At 35.6% G+C, this 24,766-nt stretch overlaps 1 protein-coding gene across 1 annotated transcript; it reads left to right on the forward strand.

Annotated features, from left to right (window-relative positions):
• Positions 1 to 23,262: 23,262 nt before the first annotated feature.
• On the forward strand, positions 23,263 to 24,487 carry LOC113352882 (60S ribosomal protein L10a-like). The gene is made up of 5 exons (XM_026596643.1): positions 23,263 to 23,466; positions 23,645 to 23,671; positions 23,975 to 24,106; positions 24,265 to 24,345; positions 24,482 to 24,487. The coding sequence occupies exons 1-5, from the start codon at positions 23,263 to 23,265 to the stop codon at positions 24,485 to 24,487; spliced, it is 450 nt and encodes a 149-aa protein (XP_026452428.1).
• Positions 24,488 to 24,766: the final 279 nt, after the last annotated feature.

Consider the following 24,766-nt stretch of genomic DNA (forward strand, 5'->3'; position numbering starts at 1 on the left):
ATGAACAATTCTATTTCCCTCAAAGAAGATTCGTTTCGATTCTTCTGACAGTGAGATGTGCTATGAAAAACATGTCTCTTCTTCTGATGATAACCCTTCTGTCTCTCAGTTTGATAAGCTCTCTCTAACCATGAATCTCGTTTTGGAACAAGTTCGTGCTCTGAAAAATGAACTTGAAGTGTCTTCCAAAAAACTTGAGGAGAAAATGGATAGTCTTGAATCAAGGATTGACCTAATCGAAGATGAGCTTGAAGAATATAGAGAATACGAGAAGAATATTCAAGGTAAGTGAAATGATTGTTAAGAGGTATAGTTACCTAGTATGTCTTCTTTTTGGATTAGTTGGAAGAATAACTAGTGCTTTGAATAGCGATGATTGTGACTACACATAGCTGTTTTTGTTTTTATCTTCTTATGTTATTTTTTAGGTTTATTGGTATTAAATTCTAAAAATATTTGGAGGATGATGTTTATTGCAGTATTTTAATGGTTTGTGATATTGCAATATTTTTATAGGATATGTATTGTTTACGTCCGTGAACTTGAAGGTCCCATATTGCAGTCAAAAGTAAAGTTGTTCATGAATCGGTATTCGTATTGATGAAAGGACGAATGAACTTTTGACATATACAAAAGTTGTGCCTATGCAGTCATGTATTTGATGGAAAATAGGATAAAATCTTTTGTTCAACAATGATAAAGTCTATTATGTCGTTATGATGGAAAATAGAATAGATCCTTGTATGTTATCCACGGTATTGATCTTCATTGATCCATTTTATTATGTTTTACCGTGAAGGCTCCATTGTGTGTCTTATGTTGAGCACCTTACAACTAAGTCAATTTACCTTGGCTTTGTTGGTTGTTCCATAAGATGCTATATGTCGAGCATTAGGTACTAAATTAATCAACTAGTTTGGTTATTTAGTTAGTACTCCATAAGTCTTCTTTCTTATGTTGAGTACATGTACGGTTAAGATTGTCATATTCTATGATGAACGTAGGCGGGGTTCCGTAAGTTCTTTTATGTTGAGCCCAAAATAATTAAATTGATTACTTCGGTGATTAGTTTGGTTGTTTGTATTCCAATTAGATTAATCATAGGTTCTCTTGTAATTAATCTAGTTGAGTATTCATATATTCCACAAGTTTTTGTGTTGAGTATATGAAAAGCTGCACTATCATGTCCTTTGGTTAATGTAGTCATATATTCCGTAAGGTTTTACTTATGTTGAGTATTTGAACGGTTAAGTTAGTCATCTCCGCGTGACTGACTTAGTCGTAGCTCCGTGAGTTTACTTATGTTGAGCACTTTCAATAAAATTGATCACTTTTGTGATTTGATTTAGTTGCGTATTCCAATTGAATTAATCATGGGTTTACTTGTGGTTAATTTGGCTGAGCTTTGGATATAGAAACTCATTCCTATGGTTTTTGGTGTCCAATAAAAAATCCTTCTTTTCCTTCGAAATTAAGGTCGCTCATGTTGTTCTCCCGGGAATGACATCAAATGGGGGAGAGTTCTTTTGAACTTGTGCTTAATGGTAATATCTTGCGGGGAGTGCGGCTGTGGAATTTGTTAGGGGTTATCTTGTATCTTAAAACTCCTTGATGAATGTTGTTAGCTTCGGCTATTAGATTGCATCTAAATTAAGTTGGTATATATTTTTCTTTTGGTCATGAAATGTCTCTTGTGGAAATTTCATTATGATCCCATGCTTGTACCTTTGCCAATTTTATTGACAAAAAGGGGGAGAAATATTGTGGTTCACACTACAAATACATATGGTTTTCGGATCATTGTGTAAGGGGGAGTGATACATATCACCGTAGTATTATTGTTAAAGTCGTGATACAATTGGACTTTGATGTTATATAATAATACTATGACACTGTATAATAATGATCGAGAATCTCGATTTCTCTCATTGTTATAGCTACGGATCTTCAACAACGATGGTGCTAAACTTACAACCTTTGGGATCATTAGAGTACTTGGAAGGACGAAGATTTCAAGGAATGTTGAAGATTAGACTATGGAATAGGAGCCACTAAAGTTTATCTTTTTTGTATCCATATGTATTAATAGTTTTGTCACTAAAATTGACAAAGGGGGAGATTGTTAGAGCATAGCTCGGTCAACCTCGCATGCGTTGCTATCTCAAGCATGTTTGTCAATGTTAGTGATCAAAACTATAAGTCTTGATTTCTAGCCTACATAGCTAAGTCTCGGACTAGGATAGAAAAGTGTAGTTGAGCTCAAGGACTTCATGGCGATTCATCATACAACGACGAAGATCTATACAAGGAACCGTGGAACTTCATCAAAAAAAAGGTATGTGGAGACTTGAACTTATCTATCACTCAAAAGTTTATCTCTTCTATCTCCTACTTCTTATGAGACAAAAGTCGTATGCTATATAGACTAGATCATATACATTTGATATTTCGAGCTGAGCATTCATTGCTTATCTTTTATCTCGAAATCGTGTGTTGGTAAAGCGTTTCACTTTGATCAAGTTTATCTTCACCTAGTGACGAAAGTCATGAAAAGTTTCAATCACTTTGAGAATTGCTTTGACGTGAATCGGTCTGTGAATGACGTCTACATAGTGTCCTGTGAGAATGTCTCAATGATTGAAATGAAAGTTTAGATTACATAACCATGTATTCCTTGAACCGAAGTTTTCGAACTTTGTTGATCAAGAGAAATCGGGAGGATTGTGGAATTGGCTTGCCAAGTCCGCGAACCCAGTCCGCAGTCTCAGTCCGCGAACTGTCGGAAGTTCTCGACCGAGAATTTCTGCTGGATTTTCCAAAACTCGTTTGTGTGCTAAGTCCACGAACTGTCGGAAGTTCTCTTTCCGAGAATTTCTGCTGAGTTTGGAAAACTCAACCGATTAACTTAAGTCCGCGAACTTGTTTGTGAACTTAAGAAGTTGTGATCTAAAGATGTGGTCTGAACATGAAACATTAAATTACTAAGGAATGCTTTATGCAAACCGTGGCTATAATGTTCATGAGCCGATTCAATCGAATCGAATCATCTTTGTTTCAATTGTGTCGTGTGTAGTTACATAAGATCTCATAGCAATTGAACAACTCTTTAACTAGTTCATTTGAGTCAATTGAACTAGTTATGGTGAAGAAGAACAAAGTTAATATGAAATGCTCATATGGTTAACCTTTTGGGTTACTATGTTGAACCAACATACACGTACACGTTTGGGCATGGTTTTCACGAACCCAGTAAACGTCTACCCAAGTGTGTGTGACAAGCTAAGTTTTCGATCTAACGGTTGAGAAATATTAGCTTGAATCTAAATCAGGTTTTCATCTAACGGTGAATAAGGATTGCTTTGTAACTAAGGCAAAACCCTGATTTGAAGGCTATATAAAGGAGACATATAGCATTGTGCAAAACTAATCCCCAAACGTCTGTGTGCTACTAGTGCGCCCGCTAGAGTCGATCTCCATTAACCTTTGATTTTCTTCTCTAAAATCAGGTTAACGACTTAAAGACTTCATTGGGATTGTGAAGCCAGACCGATACTACTTTATCGTAGTTGTGTGATCTGATCTTGCATCTGCTGAGTACAATCGATTGATTGGCTTGAGATCGTGAGAGTTCTCCGATAGGCACGATAAAGAAGTCACAAACATCTTCGTCTCACTGTTTGTGATTCCTCGACAATCTGCTTGTGTAGTCAGGAAGGATTGTAGAGAGGTGATTGATTAATCTAGGCTGTTCTTCGGGAATATAAGATCGGATTATCAATTGGTTCCTGTTCACCTTGATTTTATATCAAAAGATGGAACAAAACCTAGGGTTTATCTGTGGGAGACAGATTTATCCTTTTATAGACTTTTCTGTATGAGACAGATCTATTTATTATCAAGTCTGTGATTTTGGGTTGCAACAACTCTTAGTTGTGGGTGAGATCATCTAAGGGAATCAAGTGCACAGTATCCTGCTGGGATCAGAGGCGTAGGAGTACAACTGTACCTTGGATCGGTGGGAGACTGATTGGGGTTCAACTATAGTCCAGTCCGAAGTTAGTTTGCAGTAGGCTAGTGTCTGTAGCGGCTTAATATAGTGTGTATTCAATCTGGACTAGGTCCCGGGGTTTTTCTGCATTTGCGATTTCCTCGTTAACAAAACTTTTAACGTCTGTGTTATTTCTTTTCTCCATTATATTTTATATAATTGAAATAATACAGGTTGTGCATTCGTGATCATCAACTGGAAATCCAACCTTTGGTTGTTGATTGATCCTTGGACATTGGTCTTTGGTACCGTCCAAGTATTCCTTGTATTTTATAAAGACTCGTTATTGTTTTTAGCTTGAGTAAAGATCAAATCAAGAGAGAGATATTAACTCCTTGAGGTACTTTTATCTAGATTGAGTCTAACTATCTAGTTGATTCTCTAGCAAAGTATTTCGGAGTTTGTCCATACAGATTGCTAAGCGAAATATTGGGTGGTGTTATTAGACCCTCGCTTTTTCAGTAACAAACCATTCAATATTCACCGTTAGATGAAAACCTGATTAGATTCAAGCTAATATCTTTCAACCGTTAGATCGAACTTAGCTTGTTATACATAAATGAAATGTAACTTCATTTAGGTTTGAGTAACCGTACCTAAACGTGTACACTTGGTTGGTTCAACAATAGTTAACCAATGGTTAGCCATATGAGCACTTTCATATCAACCTTATTCATCTTCACCACAACTAGTTCAAATGACTCAAATGAACTAGTTAGAGAGTTGTTCAATTGCTTAGATCTCATAGAAGTATACAAGACACAATTTAAGCAAAACCGGTTTTGATTCACTCGAATCGATTCATGAACATTATAGCACGATTTGCAAATATTGCATTCCTTAATATATATAAATGTTTTAGTTCATCAACAAACCGATTTGAGAAAGTAACCTACCTAAGTATGCGAACAGGTACGTGTATTTAAGTAACCAAATTGAGTTTGTTTTCACTTCCAAAATCCGGCAGAAATTCAAGGACGTGAACTTTCCGCCAGTACGCGTACGGGTACATATACTGTCCCGGATTTCCAACTACCGCCAGTACGCGTACGGGTATGCATACTTTGGGTTGCCGGTTTTGGACTTTTACACAAATGTGAAAACACACTATGCTTATATCCAAAGATGGTTACATGTTTTAAACTCTCATTTCAATCATTGAAACTTTCTTAGAGGATGTTATATAGTTGTTATTCACAAACTATTTTTCATCAAAGCGATTTTCAAGTTGTTGAAATAATCAACATGACTTTCATCACGAGTAGAGATGAACTTGGCCAAAGCGAAAGCTTACCAACACATATTTCGAGAAATATATAAGCGATATAAACTCGACTCGAAATAGCAAATGTGTCTAATCAAAGTCTATATAGCAATACGACTTTTGTCTCAAGATAGGAGATAAAATAGATAGACTTTTAAATGATAGATAAGTTTAAGTCTCCACATACCTTTTTGTCGATGAAGTTCCACCAGTTCCTTGAGTAGTTCTTCGTTTTGCATGATGAACGCCATGGAGTCTAGAGCTCAACTACACTTACTATCCTAGTCCGATACTTAGCTATAAGTAGACTAGAAATCAACACTTATAGTTTTGGCAACTAAACTTAACAAACAAGCTTTCGATAACAACGCTTGCGAGTTCGACCGAGCAGTGCTCTAACAATCTCCCCCTTTGTCAATTTTAGTGACAAAACTATCAATACATATGGAATACAAAAATAAATAAATAAACTTTTGTAGCTCCAATTCCACATGCCTAATCTTCAACATTACTCGAAATTTTCGTCACTTCCAAGTACTCCAATGATCCCAAAGGTTGTAAGTTTAACATCATCGTTGTTGAAAATCTGTAGCTATATCAATGAGAAAAAAATAACTCTCAATCATTGTTTTACAGTGTCATAGTATTATTACACAACATCAAAATTCAATTGTATCACAACTTCGACAACAATACTATGGTGATATGTAGCACTCCCCCTTAGTCAATACTTCATCTCACATGAAAACCACTCCCCCTTACATAATGATCCGAAAACCATATGTATTTGTAGTGTGAACTACACATTAATTCTCCCCCCCTTTTGTCAATAAAATTGGCAAAGGTACGAAAACTAGTAGGATCCTAATGAAATTTCCATATAGACACTTCATGACCAAAAGAAAGCACATATCAAATTTTTTAGATGCAATCATATAGCCGAAACTAAATGTATTCATCCCGGAGTTTATAAAGATACAAGATAACCCCTATAATATTCCACAGCCGCACTCCCCACAAAGATTTGGCAATTAAGCACAAGTTCAATTAAGAACTCTCCTCCATAAAATGTCATTCCCGAAAGAACAACAAGAGCGACCTTACTTTCACAAGAAAATAAGGATTTCTTTGGACATTAACAAATCACATGAAACATGAATTTGTATCCAAAAATCTCAATTACATTAACCACAAGAGAACCCATGATTAATTTAATCCGGAATGCCCACGTAAGAGAACTTATGGAGCCGCACAATATTTACATAAAAATATGGATCAGGGAAGATCAATACTGCGGAATAAACAAAGATTCATTCTATTCTTTATCACTATTTGCATAATGACATATAATAGACTTAATATTTGTAAACAAAAGCTCATCCTATCTTCCATCAATATTTTCATAATGACATAATAGGCTTATCTTTTTCTTGTCAAAAGTTCATTCAATCTTTTATCAATACTTGCATACCGACATATGAAAGACTTAATTTTTGACCACGTATGGGACAATCATAGTTCACGGACGCAAATACACATATCCCATAACAAGTTGCAATATATAAAACCATAAAGATTAATACTGCAAAATCATCTTCCAAACAAACTTTAGAATTTAAATAAATAAATATGAAAACATTGCAAGATGAAAACGTTGGATATAGCTATGTGTAATCACAATAATGGCTATTCCAACCCTAGTTATCCTTCTTAAAACACAAAAATAAATTCTCATAAGAAGTTTCCTAAACATTATAGAGCTTTCTCAGAGCATCTACCGAGAATTCCTTCTCATTATTGAAAAACCCATTGATTATGGGATCGTTCAATTCCTTTAAATCTTCAGAAAAATTAGTCAACTCACTAAGTTCTCTTTTTAGCTCAAGCAAGGTGTTCTTTGTCAGAGACAACGTTTGTTCATAGTGAGTTATCATTTCTAAAGAGGAAACGATTTGAGATTTAAATCATTTCTTTTGTTGATGAAATCTTTCACCATACCTCTGAAGTTATTATCAAAATGACAAATGGACAAGAGGCAGTTAGAGGAAGAACCTTCTCCATCATTTCTGGATCTCTCTTTCTTCATCCTTGAGGAAGTGATTCCTTCACACAGATACACATTAACTGCTTCGGCTGCATCCCTTTTTGTGGTTGAAAAAACGGGGGTCTAACAACACCACCCAATATTTCGTTTGGCAATCTGAATAAACAAACTCCAATATACTTTCAAGAGAATCAACTAGACAGTTAGACTCAATCTATGAAAAGTATATCAAAGAGTTTTATATCTCTATCTCTTGAGTCAATCCGCAATCAACAAATAGGGATTTGCGACCCCGATTGAATATAAGAGAATTAACTTGAACGGTACCAAAGACCAATGTTCAAGTGTCAATCAATTCGCTCACCAACCCTAAGGCCGAATACAAGAACTGATTGATCTTAACGTACAACCTGTGATATTTCTATTATATAAATAAAATATAATGCGGAAAGAAATAACACAGACACCAGAATTTTGTTAACGAGGAAACCGAAAATGCAGAAAACCCCCGGGACCTAGTCCACAATAAACACACACTGAACAATAAGCTGTTACACCAATTTCCTACTACCTATTCAGACTAGATGTAATACCTTCTTCAGCACTTGTAGAACTCCTAGCAGAATATCGATTCTCTTTAGAAATTCTTCACACAAATCTTCTAGCAGAACCCGAGGCTCTCTTTAGAAGATACACCACCAGGATTGATACAATTCGATATTTTGTTTGCACAAAACACCGCTTTGATTTCTCTTTAGATGTGAATGAAGGTTTTGGAAATCTTGTGTTTAATTTGATAAAACAATTACTAGGTAAAAGTAATATCAAAATAAACTTGTATATTAGGGTTTAGCTTATAATCAGTATGCATACACACAATGAGTCCGTGAACCTGATTTCCGTAAGTAAACTTGGGTGATTCCAAAGATCAATCTCCAAGTTAAGAAAACCCTAATAATTCTCCAACAAGAACAACTAGAATAAATCTAGAGATATCTTGTTTAAAACTTCTCAAGGATTTTTACGAGATGCCTCAATAGAAGTTTTTCTTTCTAGTCTCCGATTTTGACTAACAAGTGTTGGTATACGATCGGAAACTGAAATATATCAAAACCTAGGGTTTATGATCAACAACTCTTGAATGGTTTTATATCAGAAGAAAAACCTTAGAATAGACAAGTGGTGAAAAACCTAGATTACAAGTTGTATGATCAATCACGAAGATTAAATACAACTTGGATTTGTGATCCCTAATATAAAGACTTTTATCTCACTCTCGTTCACGAAGAACGGAAGACGTGGAAAACAACCTGCAGAGCTTACGCCAATTTTCCAAAGGATGAAAAACGTGTAAATTCGTGAGCTCCTTATTTATAATGAACAATAGATTGGAAGCTAAGCAAATATATTTTCCCTTTACAAGACTCTCCTAAATATGGGAGTCTTTCCTAAGTTAAAACTCATGCCAAAATAATTAAATAAATAACTTATTTAGCAAAAATTATATTTATGTGAATAAATCACATTTTAACTTAGGCAGGAATCACAAACACTTTAATATGGTAATCAAAAGTGTTTGGACCAATAGCTAACTTTCCTAGATAAGGAAACATCACCAACTTGACCAAAAATCCCTTTTAGTCACGTATTAGGCCCAATTTCGCGGACCACTCCAAAGCCCATGGAATGTTTCCTACTAATGAACTTAAATCACTCATGACTTTATCGTTATAACTCGGAATTGAGTGATTCTTGGATCATTGGATTCACAAGCTCATTCACTATAACATGAGATCCTTTATAGGGATAAAGGTTATTATCACCAAAGTCATGAATCAAATAACCTCAAGTATAACATTTACCGTCATAGGAATTGTTCCATAGAGTGAGCATTTATCTCGATAGATTAGAAAGTTAGAATTTAACAAGAATCCAAATGAAATAAATCACATACCTTTATTGATGAAGTACTTGTTGATGTCTTCTTGTAGCCTTCAATCTTCAATCTTCATCCTTTAAGGATAGCTTCGATTCAAATTCTTAGACCTAAACTAGTCCGAAACTATATTTAGTATGCTAAATCAAGAATGCATTTTGGCAACTAAAATTGACAACTAACTTGACATACCAACGCTAGTGGGTTCAACCGAGCAATGCTCTAACAATCTCCCCCTTTGTCAATTTTAGTGATAAAACCATTTTACATATGGATTGTACTTGACAAAACCAAAAACCTACATGCTTGATTTCTTTGGTTCTTCAACTATGAGTGTGCTCATCCTGTACTTGTTGAAGGTCCATCATAGTATTTTTTCACAACATCAAAGTTTCATTGTATCATAACTTTTACAATAATACTACGGTGATATGTATCACTCCCCTTAGTCAATACTCCATCTCGATCATGGAAACCACTCCCCCTTACACAATGATCCGAAAACCATATGTATTTGTAGTGTGAACTACATTATCTCTCCCCATTTTTGTCAATAAAATTGGCAAAGGTAAAAGAACGGGATCATAATGAAATTTCCACAAGAGACATTTCATAGACTAAAAGAAAAAAATACATACCAACTTAATTTAGATGCAATCATAAAGCCGAAGCTGAATGCATTCATCAAGGAGTTTTAAGATACAAGATAACCCCTATAAAATTCCACAACCGCATATCCCGCAAGATATTACCATTAAGCACAAGTTCAAAAGAACTCTCCCCCATTTGATGTCATTACCGAAATAACAACAAGAGCGACCTTACTCCAGAGAGAAGGATTTATGATGGATCTTAGAAATCCTACAAGGAGATATGATTTAAGAACCAATCATTGAAAGTCTCTCATGATATCATGTTACTAAAAAGTTTAAAACTATCTCATGGTAACAATATACAATATGTGATCATCTTTTCTAATATACAAACTTGTATAAACAAGACTTGATATGCTTAGAAGGAAGAATAAACTTTTCCACAAGGATTTACACCAAGAATGGTTACCACAAGAGTATGAAAAAGTTTCTTTGACAATAAAAACCAACATCCATGGCTTTGATAATTGCTTCTGACCTGTTGAAGTTAAGAATTTCAATCACAAATCAAGTTGGGTAATTAAGACTCATACATGTGGTATCTAGCCATATGATCACTTCCATATTAACCATATTTTTCTTTACCATAACTAGTTCAATTGACTTAAATGAACTAGTTAGAGAGTTGTTCAATTGCTATGAGATCTTATGTAACTACACAAGACACAATTGAAACAAAGATGATACGATTCACTTGAATCGGCTCATGAACTTATAGCCACGGTTTGTATACTGCATTCCTTAGTCTTTTAAGTTTATGTTCAGAGCACATCTTTAGATCATAACCCACTCAAGTTCGCAAACAAGTTCGCGGACTTAAGATAACCGGTAGAGTTTTCCAAAATCAGCAGAAAATCTCGGCAAAGAGACTTCCGCCAGTTCGCGGACTAGGTTCGCGGACTGAGTTCACGGACTAAACACGCAAACGAGTTTTTGAAAATCCCAGCAGAAATTCTCGGTAAGAGAACTTCAGTCAGTTCGCGGACTTGGCAAAGCCAATTCCTCCGGTTTCTCTCATTCAACAAAGTTCGAAAACTTCGGATTAAGGAATAAGACTTATGCACATATGTGTTACCACACAATGCTTATATCCATCATTGGTTATATAGACCTAAGCTCTCATTCCAACCATTGAAATATTCTCAGAGGGCGTTATTCAGTCGTTATTCACAGACCTTTCTCGTCAGAGCAATTTCCAAAGTGATTGAAACATTATGACTTTCGTCACTAGGTAAAGATAAACTTGATCGAAGCGAAAGCTTACCAACACATATTTTGAGGAATATATAAGCGAGTTAAACTCAGCTCGAAACAATAAATTGTTACACATATTCAGAATTTTCCCAACTTAATACGTGCGCCCCAAATCTGTTGCAATCCTCACCGTATTTAGTTGGGCTTCTTGGTGAGGATGCACTTTCAACACAATCAGGTTCTGTTGAGGTGAGCAAGGTCTTGCTCACAACAAGTATTCGAAACAATATCAAACATGAAATCTAGGAATTTAACAACTTCCTTGAAACTTTCAATAAATGTTCCATACCTTTTTAAGATGTTATCCCTAGTCGAACTCTTTTCTGGGAGATCATTCTTAATATAACTCGTTGCTTTATTGGTCTTCTTTGGTACCCATTTCTGAGCAGCTTTTGGAGCAACGTATTTCTTTTTCTCCCCAATATAATTGTGAAACTTCTTTGGAGGAATACTGAAAGAACTGATATTATGAGACTCAGTTTTTCTCCAGTTTGGAACATCAGATCTTGTCATCCTAACAGAATCATATCTAGTTTTATCTCGTTTAAGAAATCTGCAATTCCTTTGCAAGTGACCTGGTTTTCCACAATAAAAAAAATGTTTAGTATAATGGAAAAAGTTATTTTTAGTATTACCTGAATGTGTATGTGGTTGCTTTGGAGCTTGGAAGGATTTCTTCTTTTCACCATCCGTAGTTGGTAGAGATACTTCACTTTTGTCAACCGTGGAAGGTTTTGGTTGAGAAGAATATTTAGCTTTGATAAATTTTACCTCTTTGCAAATACTAGGAGCGTCTATTCCTTCGTAGACCAATCCTCTTGTATCATGATGAATTCTACATGCTCCCAATATCGAGGTTAATTTATCTGAGCTGCTATTTCTAGACAAACTCTCTTTTAAGCTCAAGTTTTCTTCTTCCAAACTTTTAACCTTCTCAAGCGCAATAACTAGATCATTCTTGGATGATTCACATTGAACTTTGGGATCTTCTCGTTCCGAATCAAATAATAAGTTCATCTCAATGTTTTCCAAGTTATCTAGCTTTGCTTGAAGAGTAATTTCCCGATCTCGACCTTCGACAATTTCTTCTTTAAGCTTTCGTATTTCGTCGAGATAATCTCTTGCACCACTAGAATCAAGTTGGTCTTGAAAGTATTTATTCCGACTATGAAGTCTGTCATATTTAACTTTCGCATTGAAAATGGTACTATCAGCTTCCGAAAGTTTCCGATGACATTCTTTAAGAAGATTATTAGCAACTGGATCAACATGGAACACTTCTTCGTCAGAATCAGAATCAGTATCCGAAAGAATTTTTCCAGAAGCTAATGCAACCTTGCCTATGAGCTCTTGAGGATTATAAAATTCAGGACCATCATCAAGAGTAGGCAAATCTGCTGCATATGCCGACTGTCTACGATTCCAGCTAGGACATACTGAAGAAAGATGCCCGAAACCACGACAGTTATAACATTGTACATCATCAATGGAAGATTTTGTAACTTTAGAAAAACTCTTTTTCCTGTATCTCAAGAGTTTTCTAAATTGTCGTGGAGTAACATCCTTAGTATCTGGTGAACCAGATTTATCCTTAGGGGATTCAGAATTGTTTGCAGCTTTAAGAGAAATCACCTCTTTTCTTGCGTGCTCATTATCAAAGATCTTTAACTTTCCAACAAGAGTATTTTTGGAGAGTGTAAAAAATATTGTTTGCTTCTTCAATGGCATGTTTCTTAGACTCGCATCTTGATGGTAGAGACCTGAGAATTTTGCACACAATATCTTTCTCTGGAATAGTTCTTCCTAATGCAAACGAGGCGTTAACTATTTGAAAAAGTCTTTGGTCAAACACATCAAAGGTTTCATCATCAGACATTGAAGGTTTTCCCAGTCAGATGCTAGGTATTGAAGCCTCGCTTCTTTTTCTGCGGCATTCCCCTCAAATACGGTTTCTAAGATATCCCAAGCATCTTTAGACTTATTGCACGTAGTCACGTGGTGCTGAAGATCTGGAATAATGGCATGGATAATAGCATTCAAACCGTCGGAATTTTTCTTTGCAGCAAGTATCTCAGCAGGGCTATATTCACCAATAGGTTTGGGAACGTTTACATCTACTACTTCCACAACGGGAGCATCATAGCCATTGACGACATATACCCATGATTGAAAATCACGTGCTTGAAGAAAAGCTCGCATAGCAATTTTCCACCATAAGTAGTTCGTGCCATTGAAGACTGGCGGTACGTTTATAGAGATGGCACCTCTGTCCATAGAATCAGATTTCTACAAACACAGACTTATGAGGTCTTAGCGTGTTTGCCTGCTCTGATACCAATTGAAAAAGAGGGGGTTTAACAACACCACCCAATATTTTGTTTGGAAATCTGAATAGACAAACTCCAATATACTTTCAAGAGAATCAACTAGACAGTTAAACTCAATCTATGAAAAGTATATCAAAGATTTTATATCTCTATCTCCTGTTTCAATCCGCAATCATCAAATAGGGATTTGAGAGCCCGATTGAATATAAGAGAATTAACTTGAACGGTACCAAAGACCAATGTTCAAGTGTCAATCAATTCACTCAATAACCCTAAGGCCGAATACAAGAACTGATTAATCTTAACGTACAACCTGTGATATTTCTATTATATAAATAAAATATAATGCGGAAAAGAAATAACACAGACACCAGAATTTTGTTAACGAGGAAACCGCAAATGCAGAAAACCCCCGGGACCTAGTCCAGAATAAACACACACTGAACAATAAGCTGTTACACCAATTTCCTACTACCTATTCGGACTAGATGTAATACCTTCTTCAGCACTTGTAGAACTCCTAGCAAAATACCGATTCTCTTTAGAAATTCTTCACACAAATCTTCTAGCAGAACCCGAGGCTCTCTTTAGAAGATACACCACCACGATTGATACGATTCGATATTTTGTTTGCACAAAACACCGCTTTGATTTCCCTTTAGATGTGAATCAAGGTTTTGGAAATCTTGTGTTTAATTTGATAAAAACAATTACTAGGTAAAAGTAATATCAAAATAAACTTGTAGATTAGGGTTTTAACTTGCAATCAGTATGCGTACACACAAGGAGTCCGTGAACCTGATTTCCGTAAGTAAACTTGGGTGATTCCAAAGATCAATTTCCAAGTTAAGAAAACCCTAATAATTCTACAACAAGAACAACTAGAATAAATCTAGAGATATCTTGTTTAAAACTTCTCAAGGATTTTTACGAGATGCCTCAATAGAAGTTTTTCTTTCTAGTCTCCGATTTCGACTAACAAGTGTTGGTATACGATCAGAAACTGAAATCTATCAAAACCTAGGGTTTATGATCAACAACTCTTGAATGGTTTTATATCAGAAGAGAAAACCTTAGGATAGACAAGAGGTGAAAAACCTAAATTACAAGTTGTATAATCAATCACGAAGATTAAATCCAACTTGGCTTTGTGATCCCTAATACAAAGACTTTTATCTCACTCTCGTTCACGAAGAACGGAAGACGTGGAAAACAACTTGCAGAGCTTAAGCCAATTTTCCAAAGGGATGAAAGACGTGTAAACTCGCGAACTCCTTATTTATAATGAACAATAGCTTGGAAGCTAAGCAAAGCTATTTTCTTTTTACAAGACTGTCCTAAATATGGGAGTCTTTCCTAAGTTAAAACTCTTGCCAAAATAATTAAATAAATAACTTAATTAGCAAAAATTATATTTATGTGAATAAATCACATTTTAACTTAGGCAGGAACCACAAACACTTTAATATGGTAATCAAAAGTGTTTGGACCAATAACTAACTTGCCTAGATAAGGAAACATCACCAACTTGACCAAAAATCCCTTTTAGTCACGTATTAGGCCCAATTTCGCGGACCACTCCAAAGCCCATGGAATGTTTCCTACTAATGAACTTAAATCACTCATGACTTTATCGTTATAACTCGGAATTGAGTGATTCTTGGATCATTGGATTCACAAGCTCATTCACTATAACATGAGATCCTTTATAGGGATAAAGGTTATTATCACCAAAGTCATGAATCAAATAACCTCAAGTATAACATTTACCGTCATAGGAATTGTTCCATAGAGTGAGCATTTATCTCGATAGATTAGAAAGTTAGAATTGAACAAGAATCCAAATGAAATAAATCACATACCTTTATTGATGAAGTACTTGTTGATGTCTTCTTGTAGCCTTCAATCTTCAATCTTCATCCTTTAAGGATAGCTTCGATTCAACTTCTTAGACCTAAACTAGTCTGAAACTATCTTTAGTATGCTAAATCAAGAATGCATTTTGGCAACTAAAATTGACAACTAACTTGACATACCAACGCTAGTGGGTTCAACCGAGCAATGCTCTAAAAGTGGTACCTCTAGTTACAGGAGCCATGAAACTGTATCTTTCAAGGAGAAAAGAGATTAAGGACATTGATTACAAATGATTATAGATAGACTTATGGACACCCAAACCCTAGAAGAACTTTGGACAAGTCTTTCATGGTTTATTATCCATTATTTAAAACATTAGGAGAAAATTTTCTTAACAAAAATAAAAGAAAAAAAACATAAATACAAAACTTGATCCACCTTGATGCAAACCTCATTTTCTCAAGTTGAAGATAAGGATGCAGACGTCACTGGTATTAGACAGTGACGAAGTGAGCCGAATGCTCACCTCTTTTACCACCTAGTGGCTTATCAAGGTTTGTTGTATAAACAGATTTCTTACCTCGTCTGAATCTGGAATTACTGGATTTTTTAGGAAAACCTTGTTGATTTTCCAATGCCAGATTCATCCTTTTCATGTTCTCTTGAAGTTTGGCAATTCTTTTGTTGTTCCTTTTGAATCTCCAACACATACTTTGAACATGATTTGCAGTTCCACAAAACGAACAAATCAATAAAGATTTTTTGTTCTGTTGAATCTCCAACACATATCACAACATTCAACATTCATTGTTCCAGCATTAGTCGGAACAAGAGAGTTGTTTGTGTTTGCAGTTTTGCTTTTAAACCCCAAACCATTTGTGTTCCCAAAGGACTTCTGACCGAATAACATTGCTGAGATTTTTTCAGAACTTCTGGATAACCTTTGCAGGTCATTCTTAAGAGTATTAATCTCCTTTTTCTTTAGAGATACGGTTCTGGTGAGTTCATCATTAAGACAATCTATCTCAAGATTTTTCACATGGAGTGATGATTCAAGTTTCTTTAAGGAAGCCTTTAGTTGAAGATTTTCTTGGTGAATCTCTCTACTTTTATTCAATAATTCACAAATCTCTGTGTCAGACTCAAGTTCTGAATCAGAAATTGAGTAGGTGGAGGTTTCTGCTGCAAGAGCTGAAAGTTCATTGCACTCATCAGAAGCATCCAAGATGTTGACACCCACGGAAGATTTTTCTTGTATTGAATCATCTGAAGCATTAACTGGAGAGTTACGTTTATCACACCTTTTTCTTCTTTTCATAAAATCTTTGATCTTTTCTGTTATCAGTGATTTATCAAAATCAACATGATTGGAATAACATTCATCAGCCCAAGACAAGTTAGAAGATTCACTTGCGTTGGTCACATCATTGAACGCAAATATTCTAACTGTGTTCTTATCAAGATCAAGGATTTTTAACTTTCCAATTAGAGTATTTCTGGAAAGCTCATCAAGGTTATTTCCTTCAATGATGGCATGCTTCTTAGAATCGTATTTGGATGGCAGAGATCTGAGAATCTTCATCACAATGTCCTTTTCAGGAATAGTCTTACCCAATGCAAAGGATGCATTAACAATTTCAGACACTTTTTGATTAAACTCATCAAATGACTCTTCATCTGCCATACGAAGGTTTTCCCAATCATAATTTAGGTTTTGAAGCCTAGCTTTTTTTTCACATGTATTCCCTTTAAATACGGTTTCTGAGATATCCCAGACTTCTTTAGACTTCGTGCAAGTAGTCACATGATGCTGAAGATCTGGGGTAATGGCATGTATGATAGCATTCAAGCCGTCAGAATTTTTCTTTGCAGCAAGGATTTCTTCTGGACTATATTTACCAATATCCTTATGTATAGATATATCGCCTTCTTTATTAACCGGAGGATCATAGCCATTAAAAACACGTACCCATGTTTGAAAATCACGATCTTGAAGAAAAGCACACATTGCGATTTTCCACAACAAGTAGTTTGAGCCATCGAAGACTGGTGGTATGTTTATGGAGATAAAATTTCTGTCCATAAAGTCAGATCGCTACAAACACAGACTTGTGAGGTCTTTAAACGTGTTTGCCTGCTCTGATACCAATTGAAAAAGCGGGGGTCTAACAACCTCACCCAATATTTCGCTTAGCAATATGTATGGACTAACTCCAATATACTTCCAAGAGAATCAACTAGGCAGTCAGACTCAATCTTAAGAAAAGTATATCAAAGAGCTATATCTCAATCTCTCAATTCAATCCACAATCAAACAAATAATAATTTGCGAGCCCGATTGAATGTAAGAGAGATAACTTGAACGGTACCAAAGACCAATGTTCAAGGATCAATCAATTTCAATCAACAACCAAAGGTTGGATTTACCAATTGATCAATTCAACACACAACCTGTGATATTTCAATTATATAACAAAATATAATGCAGAAAAGAAATAACACAGACACCAGAAGTTTTGTTAACGAGGAAACTGCAAATGCAGAAAAACCCCGGGACCTAGTCCAAATTGTACACCATACTGTATTAAGCCGCTACAGACACTAGCCTACTACAAACTAACTTCGGCCTGGACTGTAGTTGAACCCAAATCAATCTCACACTTATCCAAGGTACAAATGCGCTCCTTACGTCTCTGATCCCATCAGGATACTACACACTTGATTCCCTTAGTTGATCTCACCCACAACTAAGAGTTGCTACGACCCAAAGTCGAAGACTTTAATAAACAAATCTGTCTCACACAGAAAATTCTACAGGAATAGATAAATCTGTCTCCAACAGAAATACCTACGAGTTTTGTTCCTTCTTTTGATAAATCAAGGTGAACATGAACCAATTGATATACCGAACTTATATTCCCGAAGAACAGCCTAGAAATATCAATCACCTCACAATAATCTTAATCGACTAGCGAAACAAGATATTGTGGAATCACAAACGATGAGACAAAGGTGTTTGTGACTACTTTTCTATCTTGCCTATCGGAGATATAAATCTCAAACCAATCTTACGATTGTACTCAATCACGATAGAAACAACAAGAACAAATCACGCAACTACAGAGAAAATAGATGGGTTTGTATTCACAATCCCAAAGAATTCTTTAAGTCGTTAACCTACAGGGTCTCGAGAGAAACCTAAGGTTAAAGGAGAATCGACTCTAGCTTACACAACTAGTATCACACAGGAGGTGTGGGGAGTAGGTCTACAAGTTGTTAGAGTTCTCCTTTATATAGATTTCAAATCAGGGTTTGCAATCTAAGTTACCTTGGTAACAAAGCATTCAATATTCATCGTTAGATGAAAACCTGATTAGATTCAAGCTAATATATTTCAACCGTTAGATCGAACTTAGCTTGTTATACATAAATGAAATGTAACTTCATTTAGGTTTGAGTAACCGTACCTAAACGTGTACACTTAGTTGGTTCAACAATAGTTAACCAATGGTTAGCCATATGAGCACTTTCATATCAACCTTATTCATCTTCACCACAACTAGTTCAAATGACTCAAATGAACTAGTTAGAGAGTTGTTCAATTGCTTAGATCTCATAGAAGTATACAAGACACAATTGAAGCAAAACCGGTTTTGATTCACTCGAATCGATTCATGAACATTATAGCCACGGTTTGCAAATATTGCATTCCTTAATATATATAAATGTTTTAGTTCATCAACAAACCGATTTTAGAAAGTAACCTACCTAAGTATGCGAACAGGTACGTGTACTTAAGTAACCGAATTGAGTTTGTTTTCACTTCCAAACTCCGGCAGAAATTCAAGGACGTGAACTTTCCGCCAGTACGCGTACGAGTACATATACTGTCCCGGATTTCCAACTACCGCCAGTACGCGTACGGGTATGCATACTTTGGGTTGCCGGTTTTGGACTTTTACACAAATGTGAAAACACACTATGCTTATATCCAAAGATGGTTACATGTTTTAAACTCTCATTTCAATCATTGAAACTTTCTTAGAGGATGTTATATAGTTGTTATTCACAAACTATTTTTCATCAAAGCGATTTTCAAGTTGTTGAAATAATCAACATGACTTTCATCACGAGTAGAGATGAACTTGGCCAAAGCGAAAGCTTACCAACACATATTTCGAGAAATAGATAAGCGATATAAACTCGTCCCGAAATAACAAATGTGTCTAATCGAAGTCTATATAGCAATACGACTTTTGTCTCAAGATATGAGATAGAATAGATAGACTTTTAAATGATAGATAAGTTTAAGTCTCCACATACCTTTTTGTCGATGAAGTTCCACCAGTTCCTTGAGTAGTTCTTCGTTTTGCATGATGAACTCCATGGAGTCTAGAGCTCAACTACACTTACTATCCTAGTCCGATACTTAGCTATAAGTAGACTAGAAATCAACACTTATAGTTTTGGCAACTAAACTTAACAAACAAGCTTTCGATAACAACGCTTGCGATTTCGACCGAGCAGTGCTCTAACACATGTTAACTTCGGACTGGAATGTAGTTGAGCCCTAACCAAGTCTCACAATGATTAAGGTACAATCGCGTTCCCTACGCTTCTAGAATCACGTCGGATTCTGCGCACTTGATTCACTTAACTGATCTCACCCACATCTAAGAGTTGCTACGACCCAAAGTCGAAGACTTTTAAACAAATTTGTCTCCCACAAATATTTATATTCTTTATTTGGTTTTTGTTCTATCTTTTGATACAAAGATTAAGGTGAACAAGAACCAACTAATAATACGGTCTTATACTCCCGAAGAGCAGCCTAAAAATATTAGTCAACTCACAATAACCCAACTGATTAACATGGAAAGTTATTGTGGAATCACAAGAGTCTAAGACGAAGAACTGTTGTGATTACTTTTTATATCTTACATATCGGAGATAAATCCCGAGTAAATCTTAGAGAAGATAAAACTCAATACGATAGAACAAGTAAGATCAAAATACGCAACTACAGAGAAATTAGTTGGATATGGCTTCACGAATCCCAAATGAAGTCTTCAAGTCGGTTAACCTAATAATGGTTTTAGGGAAACCTAGGTTAAAGAAGAATCGACTCTAGTACGCAACTAGGACACATGAAAGTGTCGGGATTAGGTTTTCCAGTTGCTAGAGTTCTCCCTTATATAGTCTTTCAAATCAGGGTTACTTACAATCAAAGCTAAGATAGCTTAGCAACAAAGCATTCAATATTCATTGTTAGATGAACTCCTGATTTAAGATTCAAGCTAAGTCTGCTTAGAAATACAGCAATCAATCTCCACCGTTAGATGGTCTTAGCTTGTTACACACAAATGAGATATACTTATATTTATCTATGGGTTACCGTACCTAAACGTGTATATTGAGTTGGCTCAATAACAGTTAACCAAAGTTAACCATATGAACACTTTTATCTTAGCGTTCATCTAATACTTCTAGATCAAATATGAAGATCAATCAATCATGAAAGATAATAAAATGAATCTAATTGTGTTTCAAATAGAGTTTTTCAATTGTTCACTATATCATAAAAATATATATGAACAAATTGAATCGAAATCGGTTTGATTCGTAATCATACAATGTACTTATACAAGAATCAATTCATGAACATCAAGCCGGTTTGTGAAGATTGCATTCCTTAAATCATAAACATGTTAGTTCATAAGTATGAAAATCATACATAACCGATTTTAGAACTTCACCACTGTGTTCGCAGACCAGGTACGCGAACAACAGCTCCGGACCTTGGCATAGTCAAGCCGTTCGCGAACAACTGTTCTGGACCCAACTCAGATAAACTCGTTCGCATACTAGGTAAGCAAACAAGAGTTCCCAACCTTCTCAGGTAAATCCATTCGCATATTAGGTACACAAACAAGAGTTCCGGACCTGAATCATCACAATACAGTTCGCATACTAGGTATGCATACCGTGTTGTATCCAGACATGGGTAATTGTTATAAAATCTCATTTCAATCATTGAAACATCCTTGGAAGATGAAAATGGTAGTATCACACGTACCATTAACTTCAAGTACTTTTCAAGTGATCGAATTGTTAGAGCATTGCTCGGTTGAACCCACCAAGCGTTGGTATGTCAAGTTTGATTGTCATATTTTAGTTAACCAAAACTCATTTAAAGAGTCGCTTGATTATTTACTAGAGTCAACTTCGTATAGGTTAGCTAGAAAGTTATTAGGATATGAGACTTACAAGTATTACTTCAAGACTTGAAGAATGTGAAGAAGTAAAGAGCTACATCGACGACATCATCCTTCCTCTTGAGGTTAGTAATATTTTGACTTGAACTGTTTCATTCCTAACGTATCTTTCAAGTCGTGCTATATTGAAAACATAACTGCGAAGTTGTGAATGATTATACTCTAGTTAGACGTAGTATTAAGGAATTATAATACGAAGTATAACGCTTATCCTTTGAACTTCGTATATAAGACATCGACATAATCGTATGAATGCTATTGTGATTATGTATGGGTATGGGTGAAGATTTCGTCCTAATAAACAATGTTTTACATTCGTTTAAAGGAAGTACAATTCATAAACTTGTTTTGTGAATCGAAAAGGAAATCACTAGCACTACACCATTTTTAAGGATTCGCAACTAAAATTCGTAACGGCCCAGCAGCCGTTACGAATTTTCCTGTTACAAAAAGCCGTTACAACCTAGTTGTAACAAGCACAAGCCGTTACGAATTTTTTCATAATTCGTAACATGTGGCTGCCGTTACGAATTGTAACATGCTAATTTTTCGAGCGTGCTATTCACACGCTTGGTCACATCAAGGGTGGTCACACTTGGGGTTTTCTGGGCCCACGGTTTCTAGCCATCCATCTACACCGCCTATTTCTAAACTAATATCTCTACCTTTGATATTTTCTCAAGATTCCCTCTCAATCATAAAACCCTAGATATATTTTCTTTCACAAAATCTACCTCACCAGTTCATTCTTCATCTCTATCTCTCCGTCTAATCATCTCCCTCTATCAAACCAAAATGTTCATAGCAAATTTTTTTGTTGAGAGAGTGAGAGAGATCTTCGGTAGAAAACTCTAGTTTGAAATTTCTTCAGTAGAAAATCCTTAATCGACTATGAGTGCAAATCAATGAAAAGTTCTTGAAGTCAAATCAGTAACTGAAACTGAAGATTTAGACGATGAAGAAGAGTTGATTAAAAGATAACCAACAACTGAATCTGAAGATTCGACTGTCAAAAACAAACGAAAAAGATAAGTTTTATTTCTTCTTTTTCATTTAAATCCATCTGTGATTATTATCTAGACAATTTCAAAACCAAATTTTACCTATTTCATGTATAAATTCTTACTCAATGCTTGATTAGAATACAGATCTATAATCGCTTGACCTTTATTTGTCTATTGAGATTAAAATCTCGAAAATTTTCAACAAAAAATTCTAGGGTTTTCTGAGCTAAAAATCCAGAAATCAATCCATATTTAAACCTAATTGAAAATCAATCTTTAGGTCCGTGATTAGCATGCCTGCATCTTTATTACCCATATTATTGATTTGATTTTTATGAAATTCAAATTTACTATCTCATTTTGAACTTATATCTGGATGCTGATGGTTTTGGTTTGTTTTATCTTGTTGCAATTGAGATTGGTTGATGTACATAGTATGATGATGCTTTGAATGAATGGGTTGCTTCAGAAATAAGATGCAAAGATGATGTTGCTGCCAAGCAAGTGATAGCTTGAGCTGAGTTGTATCGGAAGCTGAAATGATGTTGCAATGCAGAGTTGTAGATGTTCCAAAAGTTACCGACAGAGCTGAAATGTGCTATGGTGTTTTTGCAGTGTTGCAATGGTTGTTGGTCTGATAGAAGAGAAGATGCAATAATGCTTAGCACTGAGATAGTGGAACTTCAGATTGGTCTTAAGAACTATGACCCTCAAAAGGACAAGCGTTTAAGTGGTTCAGTGAAGATTGGTCTCATGTATGCCTTATGTGTATTGTTTGAGGATAAGGAAGTTTGGGAGGATAAGGTACCTGGTTGATGACATTTTTCTTTGTATATTTTGCTACTCGTAGGTTTTTTAATTTTTCTGTTCAGTCTTCTCCCTCTGTCTTACGAGCGGTGAAGATTACGAGCTAGAGACATTATTTGTGTGAGGAAATAAGCATTGATTCTGAATGATGCGCTGTTTTTTTTCCTGTTTGTAGGAGAAGACACTAGAGGAGTATGAAAAGGTAGTTGAAGAGAAGAGAAAAGTTCTCCAATGAAGGCTGGAGAGAGGAAAGTTGAGTTGGACCAGGCGTTTGAATTTATGCAGCTGCTTTCACTGAATGAAAGGAAATGATGAAATTTTCGTCAAGCTGGTAAAAGTGATTGCTTCCCGTGCACTTGTTCTTTTGTGGCCTCCAATGCACTTTTTCTTGTTTCTTACATTGGTTTACCTTTAAAGTTGATTGCTTCCTATACACCGATAATATTTAGACATCTTATGTGTTTAAATAAGCTGCTGGTTTAAGACACTTTTTGTTGCTTGCCAGGCCAAGGGTGTTGAGAAGGTTTCTTTGAAGAATTCTGAATTGCCCAAGGTATCTGGTTGCAAGAGAATATATGTCATCAGTCAAGGTGCAGACCCTGTTGTTGCAAGCGATGGGTGTGGCGTTATTAATGAGGTGAGAATGTTGTTTATACTTTTTTTTTTATCCCTATAAATACTTGACCCCATTTTTTTAGATTTATCTTTTTTGGCTGATTGTAATTCGCAGTGTTGAAATTAGCCATGATATCTAGGGAAGTCGTTGAGTATGTGAGCTGTTTTGCACATTTGCAGTCCGATGCTAATTTAAAGACCGAGCTGAAGTCAGATGTTGAGGAGGAGTGGATGAAACTTTGTCCATTAGAGCTAGTTAAGGTATTCAGTGAATCCTGATGATGTTCATATACTACTGGTCGAGTCTTGTTTGAGCATCTTTCTCTTGCTCGAAGATAATGTTTTCCGATGTTGATTTTTGGACTAGAAAATTTACATGTTACTTTTTTTCTTGCAGGTATGAGAGAACCGTTCTCAAGGAGTTGTTTTGGTGAGATTCAAAGATATAAAGGATGCTCACAAGTGTATAGGGCTAACGAATGGAAGATGGTAAGTACTGGTAGGCTTTCTCGTTCAAAATTATTATTATTTTCATGGTTAATTGCTCAACTGGTAACAGTCATACATATATACATACCTTAAGAAGCTAAAAGTATAGCACAACATATATATCCCTATCATACTTTGGCTTTGTCTTCCCACTATGTAGTATGTATGGCATTAAAAATTGCGTCTAAAGTCA

The sequence above is a fragment of the Papaver somniferum genome, chromosome 1 (genome assembly GCF_003573695.1).
Source record: "Papaver somniferum cultivar HN1 chromosome 1, ASM357369v1, whole genome shotgun sequence".
NCBI classification, from domain to species: domain Eukaryota; kingdom Viridiplantae; phylum Streptophyta; class Magnoliopsida; order Ranunculales; family Papaveraceae; genus Papaver; species Papaver somniferum.

Bases quoted from the DNA above. Each gene is read 5' to 3' on its own strand.
- LOC113352882 (XM_026596643.1), top strand. From the start codon at position 23,263: ATGGTGTTTTTGCAGTGTTGCAATGGTTGTTGGTCTGATAGAAGAGAA. The intron at 23,672-23,974 runs GTAGTTGAAGAG...GTTGCTTGCCAG, and splicing joins CACTAGAGGAGTATGAAAAG to GCCAAGGGTGTTGAGAAGGT. The intron at 24,107-24,264 runs GTGAGAATGTTG...GCACATTTGCAG, and splicing joins GGTGTGGCGTTATTAATGAG to TCCGATGCTAATTTAAAGAC.